The sequence below is a fragment of the Charadrius vociferus genome, unplaced genomic scaffold (genome assembly GCF_000708025.1).
Source record: "Charadrius vociferus isolate BGI_N301 unplaced genomic scaffold, ASM70802v2 scaffold320, whole genome shotgun sequence".
NCBI lineage: Eukaryota > Metazoa > Chordata > Aves > Charadriiformes > Charadriidae > Charadrius > Charadrius vociferus.
The window spans coordinates 2,463,976-2,477,017 of NW_009646501.1; the positions used below are offsets into that span (position 1 = coordinate 2,463,976).

General features: G+C 55.8%; 3 protein-coding genes across 3 annotated transcripts in view; 2 read left to right on the forward strand and 1 right to left on the reverse strand.

The window, feature by feature from the left end:
• Positions 1-1,451, forward strand: part of LPIN3 (lipin 3) — a 9,194-nt gene extending 7,743 nt beyond the window's left edge. Inside the window, exons 16-19 of the mRNA XM_009883658.1 lie at positions 440-631; positions 867-978; positions 1,075-1,178; positions 1,307-1,451. Of these exons, the coding sequence (XP_009881960.1) occupies positions 440-631; positions 867-978; positions 1,075-1,178; positions 1,307-1,451 (553 nt within the window). The remainder of the gene's footprint in view (positions 1-439; positions 632-866; positions 979-1,074; positions 1,179-1,306) is intronic.
• Positions 1,452-5,357: 3,906 nt separating this feature from the next.
• On the reverse strand, positions 5,358-11,529 carry EMILIN3 (elastin microfibril interfacer 3). The gene is made up of 4 exons (XM_009883670.1): positions 11,507-11,529; positions 11,123-11,245; positions 7,794-8,041; positions 5,358-7,252 (listed from the first exon to the last, which is right to left on the reverse strand). Exons 1-4 carry the CDS (start codon positions 11,527-11,529, stop codon positions 5,358-5,360), a joined length of 2,289 nt encoding a protein of 762 aa, XP_009881972.1.
• A 1,346-nt stretch (positions 11,530-12,875) lies between these two features.
• The window catches only part of RPN2 (ribophorin II), a 99,616-nt gene continuing 99,449 nt past the window's right edge, over positions 12,876-13,042 (forward strand). The window contains exon 1 of the mRNA XM_009883681.1: positions 12,876-12,960. Within this exon, the coding sequence (XP_009881983.1) occupies positions 12,876-12,960 (85 nt within the window). The remainder of the gene's footprint in view (positions 12,961-13,042) is intronic.

Consider the following 13,042-nt stretch of genomic DNA (forward strand, 5'->3'; position numbering starts at 1 on the left):
CCCTCAAGACCCCCGGACTCCCGCTGCCCCCCCAGCCGTGCTGGCAGCTCGGGGGGGCTGTGGCTGGCCACATGCAGCCCTGCGGGGGTGTCGCAGAGGCGCTGACCTGGGGGTCCCCTCCGGGTGCGTGGGTACCAAGCAGCAAAGGGTGCTTTCCAGCCAGGTTGGGTGTGCGGCTGCTGGGAAGGGTCTGGAGGGTGGTACGGGGTCCCCTTCCAGCGCTGCTCCCCAGCAGCAAGGTGGATGGGGATCTGCTTTTGCCTGGGTCTTCTCTGGGGAAGCGAGTCCCATCGTTTGTGAAGCCACTGTGCTTGCTGCAGGGGTGAACCGGGTTTGGGCTTCAGCCAGATGTTCAGCCTCATCTTCCCTCTTCCTCCTCCTCCTCCTTGGACATCTTGTCCAGCGCACAGCTCAGAGGGGTTCCCTGTGCTTGCTCTAGGAATGGCTACAAGTTCCTCTACTGCTCAGCCAGAGCCATCGGCATGGCGCACATCACCAAAGGGTACCTCAAATGGGTCAACGAGCAAGGCTGTGCCCTCCCCAAAGGCCCCATCCTGCTTGCCCCCAGCAGCCTCTTCTCTGCCTTCCACAGGTACTGTGTCCTCTCCTCCTCCCCAGGCCTGCACCCCCTGTGTCCCTGGGGATGGCACCCCCCTTCTCCAGCTTGACGCTGAGGAATGTCACAGCCTTAAAGTGGTTCTGGCTGGTCATGGGAGGCAGCAGGGGAACTGCCTGCCCTCTCTGGAGATTGTGGTGAAGCTCCTGCAATGCGCAAAACCACTTTTGCCCTTCAAATTGCTTCTGAAGGTAGTCCTTGCCGGCTGATGCCACTGAGTTCTGCTCTGTGCATGTGTCTTGTGCTGCAGGGAGGTGATTGAGAAGAAACCAGAGGTGTTCAAGATCGCCTGCTTGATGGACATCCAAAACCTGTTTGCTACGAAGCTGCCCTTCTATGCAGCTTTCGGGAACAAAGCCAATGTAAGCGGGTCTCCTGGGGAGGAGGGGAGGGCTCAGGCTGGGGCGGTGGTGGTGCCTTCCTGCAGCTCTCACACCTTGCTGGCCTTCCTCGGGCAGGACGTCTATGCTTACAAGCAAGTGGGCCTGCCGGAGAGCCGCATATTCACGGTCAACCCCAAGGGAGAGCTGATCCAGGAGCTCACAAAGAACCACAAGTCAACGTAAGTGACCTGCATGTTCCTCAGCACCTTTGGGTTAACCTGGCTTTAACCCAGGGAAGCATTTCATGGGGTAGAAAAGCAAACAAAAGCCCAGTGACCTCAGTGCAACTTCTGTCTTACCCCCATAGGTACGAGCGGCTGTCGGAGCTGGTGGAGCTGATCTTCCCTCCCCTGGGGCAGAGTGGGAGCGTTGCTCTGGTGTGTCCAGAGTACAGCCACTTTGCCTACTGGAGACCTCCACTGCCTGCTCTTGATTTGGATGCCTTTTCCTGACCCTGTTACCTGTGGAGACCTGACCCAGGGCTCTCCTGTGCATCCTCTGCTCCAGATGCATCTCCTCCTCCTCCCTTTTGGCTGCTCAGGCATTTTGCACTTCTAATACGGGTCACGTTCTGCACCAGAAACACCCCTTCTCAGGGGGCCGAAGGGGGGTAAGAGGGAGCCCTGACTCCACAAAACCTCCATTTACTACACTGGAATTCATGTCAGCTCAGTGACTTCTTAATGTTCTTAACACCTTTAAAACCTGGCTCTTTTTTGAAGGTGGTGGTGGATCACTGTCTTATTTATTGATGAGTCTCTAGCATAGCTATTGCTACCTCCAGTATGACCAGTGTTCCTAAACAGTCCAGCTGCCTATAGTTTGGTAGCTGATGGAGTGAAGCTGTCCTGTGGCTTAACGACTCATTACGGTGGATGGAAGCTGTTTGGGTTTTGAGTATTCTTCACTAATAGCAATAATTAATAAATAGTGTGTTAATCCAGGCTGCTTCTTGCCTGTTGTAGCCCTCTGCCTGGAAGTGGGAGTCAGGCTCTGTGTCCTCTTATAAATGTGTCTCAGTTTATCCTGCAGAAGTCCGCTGCCAAGGGGTTCTTGGTGGAGATGGGGCAGGACTTGCAGCTTTTTAAAATTATTTTTTTCCACCTGCTGCTTCCAGGTAATGCTGCAAAACTGACTGGGAGCAAACCCTGTGTGTGTGTGCATGGGGTGGGTGACTGGCCTGTGCTGGCAGCTCGACACAGTCTTGTGCCAGGGCAGGAGCTTATTCCTGTACCCCGTACCGAAGCATTCAAGGAAAGCTAAGCTGTCCTGACATGGGGTTGGATAAGGACTTGACTTAGCCTGTCCCCGGGTTTGGCTTCTGAAAAACTGCATAGCAATAGGGCAGCTGTGGGTGCAGCCGGGCTGCCGCCCCTGCCCTGGGAGGTCTTTGCCTGTTTTATTTTGTGTAATTACAGCTAAGAGCACTGCTGGGCTTCTTCCTGCAGTCAGGCATCCAGCTTCTCCTGCTCTGACCACTGTGTGCAAGTGTAAATCACTTCCTTCTAATTCTGCCTGCCCCCTCTTCTTCTCCAAATAGCCTCCATGCTCTAACTCCAGCTCCCTTTCTCCCGATCTTGGTGTTGGGCTACTTTTCTTAAAGCCACACAAGTCATTTTCATTCTGGAAACCTCAGCAAGAAATACTTTATTTTTTTTTTTCCTTTCCAGTACAAACAATCTTTCAGCTTTTAAAATCTGGACAAATATACAAGGTTTTAAAAACAATAAAACACAGCCTCATAACAGAATCGGTTGTCAACTGCCTTGGAAAGCTGCCTGTGCAAGGACAACCGTGTGGGCACCATCTCCTTCCATCTCTGCAAGCCAAAAGAAAAAAAAAAAAAAAAAGCCCTATTTTATACAAAGTTCCTTTCACTCTTTAAACACAAATAGCTGAGAACTGAAATACAAACTGTCCATAGCTTCAAGTGACTAGTCAGGAATAGTCCAAACATAGCACCATTTTCTGGAAGGTCAGACTTCTTCCTTGTCCTAATTTTGTTACGGTCAATCCCGGCTCCCTCTGTGCTGGAGGAAGCTGTTGCTGTTCAGCTGCTCCCAAACCCAGCCCTGGCCGGGGCAGGGCTGAGCCTGGCCCTTGCCTTAATTTTCTCTTTGGTTGCTGCAGCCCTTTTTCTCCCTGTTGTGAGAGGATGGGGAGGGGACGTGGGTGGGATGCTCCTGTGGGGTGAGGGTTCCCCAACCCATCGCAACGGCGGGTTGGCTTGAGAATCCTTCAGGGGTGTGAAACCAGGTTTTCTTGTCCAAGAGCAGGTTTTGCAGGATGCCCAAAGGCAGCTGGAGGTTGCTCCTCAGCTGGAGAAGTGTCTCAGCAGCTGCAGCGTAGCTCCAAATCAGCAAAGCCCAGAGCAGCAGGAGTGGATTTTGGTGCTGTGAGCATCCAGCAGCCTGTGAGCCGGTGGGTGTAAGTGGGTGGTGGGAAGCCTGATCCCCTCTCCCTGCTCATACAGGTGATGGCCCACGCTCCTCTGGCAGGGGAAAGAGCTTTTACTGCATCAGGGTAACGTGATGCAGCCAACTGGCCTCAGTGATCCCTGGGGTCCTCTCCAGCATGGAAGCTGCTGTTGCAGGGAGCTCAGCCAGTTTTTATGGAGGAGAAAAGGCGCCCAGATGCATCTCTGCTGGGAGTTGCTGCTGCTATGTGCTGCTCCTTTGCAGTGTGGGGGGGACCTCGGGGGGGAATTGTGGCACAGAAGAGTGGGGATGACCTGGTGGGGGTGATGGGTGTGGGGCAGAAGCATCCACGAGCTGCAACATTGAACTGATAGAAAAATACGTTCCTCTGCTATAAAGTGCCAGAGCTGGTCAGATGGAGGTTCCTTAATTTCCTCTTCATCCTTTCTGGTAATGAAGTCCCTGTTGGGTGAGCAGCGGAGGCCACTTGTGCTGGGCTCCCCGGGAGAGGCGGGTTTTGTCTGCAACAGCCGCGCGGTCCAGGCGTCTGCTCCGCAGGGGAAGGCTGGAGTTGCTCAGGAACACATACAACCTTTTCCAGACTGTGTTTTCATGGGAAACCAGAGCGACCTTGGGTAAATCACTTCAGCCTTTCATTCTCAAGAGGTGTTCTCAAAGGTGCCCTGCCATCCTCCTCCCCGGCGCTCCACACCAGTTTTGGGTCCTCGGGGCTGTTGGCATCCCAGCAGGCTCTGAGGAACGCAAGGAGAACACAGGCTCCTGCTCTCGTGCTGCCGGACAGGGAAAGCCGGCACAGAGCAGGCGAATCCTCATGCTCACACCCTGGAGCAGCTGCAGCTCTCCTGTCCCAGGATGAGGTGAGGGAAACCGCGTTCACAGTTTAAGTAAAAAACCAGGGGAGAACCAGACCTGGAGGACAGGACTGCTCCATGCCCAGCTTGCTCTCTGCAGAGACACATGTCTCCTTGGAGAAGACGAGTTTTCCATGACCCTTCACATCAGTCCCAGGTGTTACCAGAGCACACCGCAAAGTGGGACTGCGAAGCACGGCAGCTCCGAGGGACCGCGGGGCGCTCCCCGAGACGCTGCTGCGGTGACAGGGTTTAGCTGCTCCGTGTGGTTCTCCCAAAGACAGCAAGGGATGTGGGGGTAGCAAGAGGAAACTTTGCAATGGGATGAGCACCATGACAGTGGGTTGTTCAAAAATATACATACACATACCATATATGTATATGTATGTTTTCCTAATGCATATCCTCATATGCTCCGTAAGGCACATGTGTTTGCATGGAGGAGTGAGCGGTATGAATGGATTTACCATACAGGAGGAGGGCTGCCGTCTTGGAGAGGGGAAGGCAGTTCCCAGGGGGATGTGTGAATACGTGTGTTCTTTTAAATCTGCAATTCCTGTGGTGAGTTTTGTTCCCTGTAAGGAGCCCTGGCTCAGCTCAGTCCCTGGATTAAGACGCAGGTGGTCTTTAGGTCAGAGAAATTCTATTCCTCAACTGACAACTACAGGGTTTTATTCTTCAAGAAGCGATAAATCCTCAAAAATAAAATAAAAAAAAAATAAAAATGTTCCCGCCTCCAGCTTCCTCCTGAATTGTCCTTCTGGGGTCATCAGCCCAGGAGCCAAAGCAACGCCCCCGCTCAGGAGGCAGTGACACTGCTGCACCAGGGTCGGGACAGCTGCTGAGCATCGGGAGGCAAGTACCATAACAGCAGAGTTATGGAAAAGTGGGGCCAACAAGGTGGTTTGGTGTTTTGTTTTGTTTTGTTTTGTTTTTTAAAAAAAAAGTTTGTAGCAGCTTTTAATTTATCTTTTCATTAAAAAAATTATCCCAAGAACTGTTGTCACATTGGACCGAGTCTGTGTGATATAAGTTAATCCTGTCCTTCACAGGGAGGAGAAGGAAGAAGCTAATGCTGCTTCCCCTCCGCCTGCTCTTCCAAGTGGCTGATCTGCTCTGCCAGCTCGGACACCTTGGCTTGGCAGTCCAGCAGGTTGTCCTTCAGTCCCGTTATTTCCTGAGAATGGGCAGCCAGGGTCCCGTTCATGTGGTCCATGTAGTCCCACAGACTGCCCGTGTGTTTCTCCAGTTCGTCCCTGATGCCATCCAGGCTTCCCGTGACGGCACCCAGCCTGCCGCAGACGCTCTCCACTCGAGCCACCCGGTCATCGAAGTGAGCGATCTCCCGCTGCAGGGCGTGGGCCGTGCTCTTGCAGGAGCTCAGGTCGCTGACGATCTTGGCTTTGAGTCGCTCCAAATCTCCCTTGAGGTTCAGGACACGCCGGTTGCTGAAGAAGAGCTGGGAGCCTTGGTCGTTGACTTTCTCCTGAATGGAGTGGACCTCATCCTCGATCTTCCGCTCATGCTCGTCCAGCGAGGAGTTGACGTGTGTCACGGTGTCTGAGTACTGGGAGACAGAGTCCTTGAGCCCCGTCAGAGACTTGCTCACGGTGTTGAGGTTGATCTTTAGCAAGGTGATCTCCCCTTGCAAAGCCCCCGATGCTTCCTCCTCGATTCGCCGCTGGATCTCCAGGATGGTGGCGTTCAGCTTGCGCAGGAGGTCGTAGTTGCTGTCCATCCGGAGGAGCAGGTCCTGGTTCTTATTCTGGCAATCTTCGATCTCTGTCCGGAAGGTCTCTACGTCTTTGGAGGCAGAGGTGCAGCCCAGGGAACAAGTGCTCTCCAGTGTGATGAGGCGGTTCTGTAACACCTCCAGTGTCTCATCTGTGCGTTTCCTCATGCTGGCAAGCTCCCCCTCCAGCACGGGCACCACTGCTCCATCCATGCCCACGGGGGAACTGACATTGTTCAGCTCCCCCACAATGGTCATGAACCTGTCCTCTAGGGTCTGCATTTTGTCTTCAAAGGCAGTCCTCATGCCATCCACCTCTGACACCACCATGCCTCTCATGCTGTTCTCCATACTGGAGCAGCAGTTCCCTGTTTCTCTCTCTGTAGCATTGACTCTGGCTTCCAGGTCCTCAAAGCGCCCTTCAAAAAGGTTCCCTAAGGTGACAGTGGAGATTTCTCCATCCAGCCGTGAGTGTAAGTTCTTCTGGGACTCGGAGATGCTGTGAAGGCCTTTCTCAAGGATGTTCATGCGATCGGTGAGGTAGTCCAGGCTGCTGCAGCAGCTTTCCACCACTGTCAGCCCTTGGATCTGGGTCTCCAGCTGGGAGATCTCTTTCTTGATCTCTAGCTCCTTCCCGTCCAGCGTCTGCTGGAGTCGCAGGTTGGCAGCTTTCTCCTCCTCGCACTGCTGCCGCACCTCTTGGATCCGGAAATCACATGTGGTCTGGATCTTCCCCAGTTTCTTCTCGAAGCCATCGAGCAGCTCTCCACGCAGGTTGCTCAGCCGTGTGTCCACGTACTCCTCCAGCAGGTCGATGGAGGTGAGGGGCGAGGGCCGGGCTGACTCCAGAAGATGCTTGATTTGCCCATCGTGGTCCAGGACCATGCCGTGAACCTCATGCAGCAAATCTGCCTTGGTTTTCAGCACGTCGCTCACCTCCGTCACTTTGGTCAGGATTTCTCCCACGGGAGGGTATGTAGCAATGTCAGCTTTGTCCGCCACATCCACCAGGCCATCAGGAATGATTCCGAAGCCCACCATGGAGTCAGGCGTGCCCGGGCTGTTCATCAGGGAGCCAATCATCTTGGTGGTGTCCTCCTGGATCGCCAACCGCAGGCGGTCCCCCAGGCCGCTCACCATGGTGTGCAGGCTGTCGTAGGACTGGGAAAGGCGCCTCACCTCCTCCTCCAGCCGATCCAGGCGGTCCCCAAAGAGGCTGGGCAGCTTTCTGCCTGCACAGGGAAAGAAATAAGGAGGGAGCAGTCAGGGCTGGTGCTCCTTTAACTCCCTCCTTGACTATCTTCTGGATTTGAGTTCTTTCCCGTACTAACTAACTTTAGCTCCTGCCTCCCTCTTGTTGTCATTTCAGCAAAATATCAGGCGCCCTTCCTCCTTTCCTCTACATCTCTTAAGCTGATCGGGAAACCCTCTTCCTTCTTGGGATCAAGCCCTCTGCTCCCAAGTTCAACAGCAGGTGATGAGAACAGCCCTGGGGAGTTTCGTTGTGAGACACAGTCTATCAACCCCCAAATTAATGGAAAAATGCTTTAAAGCAATGAGGAAAGGCCAAGACAAGCAGCATGTTTTGAAAGAAACTAGATTTAAAAAAGCAAGTGATCCTCAAAACAATCAAATGTCAGGTCTCTGATCAGAAAGCAAGTCACCCACGGAAGGTTTGCCAAATTCATGCCCTGTGCTGGAACAGAAAGAACTGTTTGAGAGAATGCCGGTGGTGTGGTAACCCGGGGATGTGAAGCAGGAGCGAGGTCTCACCATACTGATTCTTCTTTGGTCCTGGGAACAGGTCAGGGTGGCTTTTTGGATGGGGAGGAAGTCTGGGGATTGGAAACATCTTTTGCCCGGGAGGCATTTTAGGGCTGGGATGTTGGGGCAGGAGGCCAGGTTGGTCAGTCGGGCTGTCATGGCACCCTTCTCCCATGAAGCCTGGGCAGCACCTCCAGGCCAGCTCGGTCACTGTCTTGTAGCCAATCTTGTATTTAGGTCTGAAGAAGGTGCGGTACCTTTCCGGGAGGGGAGAGAAAGAGAGAGGACAGTTTAGAGATGCAACCTCGACATCAAGCACTAGAGAAGAGCAGGGCCATGGGTCCCGTTGGGCGTGGGGAAGTTGGGCACATGGGAAAGCCTGGCTGAGACCCACGCGCTGCACCTGAAGACCATGACCCCCCTCCCAAGAGCTCTCACTGCACCATAGCTCAGTGTAGCATTACGGTGTCCATCCAGGGACACAGCTCATTAACCAGCACTCCAAAAACATGTGCCCACCTTCTCCAGGACTGGACCACGAGATGCAGGTGTGATAGCACGTGGTGAGAGTAGAGTTTTCTCCAATGAGTTGGTAACACAACTACACAAGCTTGAGAAACAGCCCAGGGCTAAAGAGGGACTATCTGAGCAGAGCCATTATTTATGTATCTGTGGTTTCTGGAAATGTTTTTTGTTTGTTTGTTTGTTGGATTCTTTTTTAACCTGAGACACACGTTGTTAGTTTAAAAAAGCAGCTGTAAGTGTATTGCTCTGGTCTCTGGCCTGAAAGCTGACTACTGTGACAGATGCCACACAGTTTGGCATTTTTTGGCCCAGGAGAGCACAAGTTGAAATGATGGAAGTGATTCCAAAACCCCCGCAAGCTCAGACCACTTCCAGGAGGGGTCTGGATTGCTTGTGGGTGTGTTTTGCACTTCGAATTGACCTAGAGAATTTCCTAGTGGGGTAAAAAAAATCCTCTTAATTCTAATCCTGTCCTGAAGCCTCGAGGAGGGTTGAAATACCTCTTTGAAAAGATGTTTTCTCTGTGCGTGGAGGGCATCGGTTTGATGGGAAGCCTAAGTGCTTTGGGCTGGCCTCATGAGCGAGAGCTGTGGCACTGGGGCAGCAGAGCCCTGGCGAGGTTTACCGGGGCGATGCCATGGGGTGTGCACAGAGGGATGGCTCCTTACACCTCCTCCTCCTGCCCCCAAGCAGGGATGCCCTGGGAGCTTTCTCCATCACCAATTCGGGCACTACAACACTGATGACCTCATACACAACAAACAAGGGTACGAGCCCACCTCCTTGCCCGGTGGGACACTAACACCCTCCCTCTCTGCTCTAGCTCTACGTGGGGTCCCTACCAGCCCTGCGGGGAGGACTCAGCGGCTCCCAGGTCTTCCGTGGCACCTTCCCGTGAGGTGGCAGGGAGATGGGACAGGACTCCGCCAGCACCCGTGCTCCCCCCACCAGCCGAGCTGAGCCGCGCAAGGCTGAAGACGGTGTGTTTCTCACCACTTCTGAAACGCCAATGCTCTGAACCTGCCTTTTGGAAATTTCCAATCTGAATTTACCAGGGCCTGAAAAATCCTGAAGTTTGCTGTTTTGCAACAACACGTACAATCAGGCCCTTGTTCTTCTCCAGCACGTTCAGCAGAAGGTCTCGGGGGAGGCGGCACAACTATCTGTGCTGCACAGAGGGGCTGCGTGAAGCATTCGCGCTTATCCAGTCGCTCGGGGCAGCACACGGGGCCATGCCCCCGTCCCCCTGTCCCTGCCCCGGCCCTCGGCGCCCCCGGCCCCCGCTGCAGCCCCCGGGCAATGACACCTCCACACGACTCCCGGTGTGATACAGCCACCTCTGTACGTACTGCAGGGCAGGAGGAGAAAGCAAACCCAAATCCTCTGTTCTTTGAATCGCTTCAACATTTCTCAGCATCAACAATTTCCCAAAGGCATGGGACAGTTTCAAACCAAGCTCTTCTTTTTGTTACTCCTCTTCACAGATGCTGCTGAGTTCCTGTGGTCTTTTCTTCTGTCTTAGTGTGTAGAAACCTGCCTGGGTGGACCACAGCAAGAGACTTGCACCCAACCACTGTCAGGCGGTGAAGTGAGGATGAGGATGGCATCCAGAAGGCAAGGCACCTTCTCTGTGTCACGCCAGCGTCTGCAGAGGAGCCCGGAGCCTTTCGGCACCTCCAAACCCTTCTCCCCCGCTCCAAATGGCGACAAGGAGAAGTATTTATTGCAGCTGCACAAACATTAGCTGATGGCCCTAGCGCATGGAGAAACCACGTTTCCCTCTCACGTGTGGATGCAGCATCCGAGGCTGTGCAGAAAGTCCAGCTGCAGGTCCAGCTGCTTTCAAAAACCACCCTGGTTTCGCCCCAGTTTTGTTTGAAGGGCTGAAGAGGCCGAGCAGCGGACACTGCGGAGATGGGAGAGGCTTTGGGGATCTCCTCCACGGGTACCAGCGGCTGCAGGATGTCCTGAAGTCCTCAAATGCTGCTAAAGCACTTGCAACGGGAGCAAGGAAAGAGCTAGTCAGCGAGCGGGTCCGATAGCCCATCTCTGCTGGGAGAGGCCGCGAGCTGAGGCTGCGGCACCGCCGGCACACAGCGAGTCCCAGCTGGCCACATCACCACGCGCCGGTGCCGCAGGAGGGGTGCCAGGCTCCGACAAAAGCCCCTCTCAGCCCAATTTTCCTCAGTGCTCGGCTCTGCTGCTCTCGGTGGGGCTGGGGAGGATGTGGGAGTGCAGCATTTCTGCATGGAGCAGCATCCCTGGCCGGGGGCTGCAGAAAGCGTGAAGCTCAAAGCCCCAGTGTCCGCCCTGCCCTGGCTTCAGCTCCGGCTGCGGCACGGCGGGGTGTTTCCCTCCAGCACTGACGAGGTGGCAGAGAGATTTGCAAATATTTCCCTGGGGCAGGGAGCCCTCAGCCATCCCCAGCCACCAGCTCCCTTTCCTCTTCCCCTCAGTCAAGCTCTCACCTCGACGCCATCTTTCTGCCAAATCGCAGGTCTTTAACAGAATGCTTCCCTGCACACACGCACATGCACCCCCCTGGCTGCCCACGATTGCCTGATTGATTTCTGATGAGGGATGGAGCTCCTTCTCCCTCCGAAGCTCCCTCCCTCCCGTCTTGCCTCCTCCCAGCACCGCTGCCCTGCCACTGACCGCCTCGTCCGGGAAAAGCCCTTCAGCCCCTTTCACTGCCCTCTGGAAACACAGGTTGATGCTCAGAAGGGTGGTAGAGGGGCTCGGGAACCTGAGAAGAGCTGTGACCTGAAGCTGGGAGGGGAAGGGAGCCGTGCCCCAGCGTCCCCCGTACTCACAGCACTTTTCCCGGGCACTTGGGTCCCCAGCTGCACTTGTGGTACTCGGCCTTGACGTAGCTCTCGGCCCCATCCTGCAGCGTGCACGTCACGTTGCGCTGCACCACGTAGGCACAATAGCTCCTAGGGAGAAGCACAGCAAGACACCATCACCCCCTGCCCCGGCAGACAGCAGTGCCCCGGCTATTCAACCAGTCCCCCAGCAGGTCTGCCTACGCTGCCGGTGAGGTCTTGAGGGGGGCAGCAGCTGGAGGGACCCCCCAGGCATCCCCCATCCCACCCACTGGGCACAGGGACAGCAGTGGGGCTTGGAGGAGTGCAGGGAGTGGGGATGGAGCAAAGTCCCCCAGCGCCCAGCCTGGATGCTGGGTGCAGAGCCTTTACTCGGTCCGAGTGGGTCCGGGCATCTCTCCTCTGGGTTAAGGGGATGCCACTGAACCCCTGTGCCCTCAACACAGCTCTGCTCTCCTGCGCTGTGCTGGGCTCTCCACTCAGCCTCGAGCAGTGCCTGGCACACAGCATCACTCCGAGCTGGTGGCTGCCCCGTCCTCTCCCCAGCTATGGTCACTCCAGCACCAGTCTCAGTGCTGGAAACAGGCTCTGCCGTCCGATTTTTCGCTAGCAATTTCTCTGTCTGCCAGAAACCCAGAGCCCCCCCCGGCAGATCTGTGGTGCCGCCGCGCTGCAGGAGGCTGGGTTGGGTGCTGAGTGTGGCTGCTGCTGTCACGGTCACGGCCACATCGTCACCAGTGCTGGGGTCACCTGGAGCCTCAGCCCTGGAGCTGGGCTGTGCTCAGCACAGCATGACCTGGGTGGTGAGACAGGCTGGGGGGACAAGCAGAACCCCACCAGCAATGGCTCTTATGGGAACAGCATCCCAGAAATAGCTCCAGCAGCATCTGGCAGGGGTGGTCCATCCTCCTGCATCACTGCCAGTGCCAGGACCAAGCCCAAAAGCCTTCAAACATTGCTGTGGGTACTGTCACATCCATATCAAGTGTGATGCTACAATCAGCAGAGGGAGAGGTGATGCAGGCTGACTGCTCTACAGGACTGCAGCATCCCTGCTCCCTCCACCATGGAGGCAGGAACAGGATCCAGGTCCTGAGCTGGACAGGGGCTGGAAGCCTCTTCAGATGCCCTGGATGGGTGGTGCAAGAAGCGGAGCCTCTTCCCTCCTGCCACCACACCTGCAGCTGGGTGCCACAGGGTACCAGCCAGCTGCGGGCACAGTCCCTCTCTTGAGCCAAGCAGCAAACCCAGGTGCGGAGGATGAGGTGGCTGGGAGGAAGGCTGCGTGGGAAGGATGTGAGAGTGCTGGTGGGACAGTTGGAAGCCAAGGCTGTTCCAGCTGAAGGCAGGGCTGCCGGCAGGAGCAGATGGACTTAGTCTACAGGGGCACAGACAGCAGGGATGCGCGGTGAGGCAGGGATTAAGGGTACAGGGATGTGGCAGATGGCAGAGCGGGAGAAGAGGAGGGCACAGGCACACAGTGCGGACCTGAGGCAGAGACGGAGGGTCAGCAGGACAGAGCAGATGGGCCGGCGTGAGCTGCAGGTGCGGGGAGGTGTTCAGTGAGGCGGGAGGACCCGGCTCTCCCCGTGTGAGCTGGGGTCGCTGCGGCTTCCTTGCCACAGGCTGGGAAGCAGCCGGGGTCCCCCGGCATCGCCACCACACGGTTTGCGGAGAGCAGCCTCGGGGCTGACCAGGGAAACGAGCTGCAGGGCCTCAGCCCAGCTCTCACGGGCTGGGCATGACGCTGGTCTGGATGGCGTTGAGCCACCTCTGGCAGGTGGAGGCGAGGGAAGGGAATGGGGCAGTCATGATGGAGCAGAAGGGTTTGGGGAGGAGGATTGCAGTGTCCCCTGTTTGGGGCAGTGAGCGTGTGCATGTGTGTGTGCCCACAGCCCCCCCCCCACC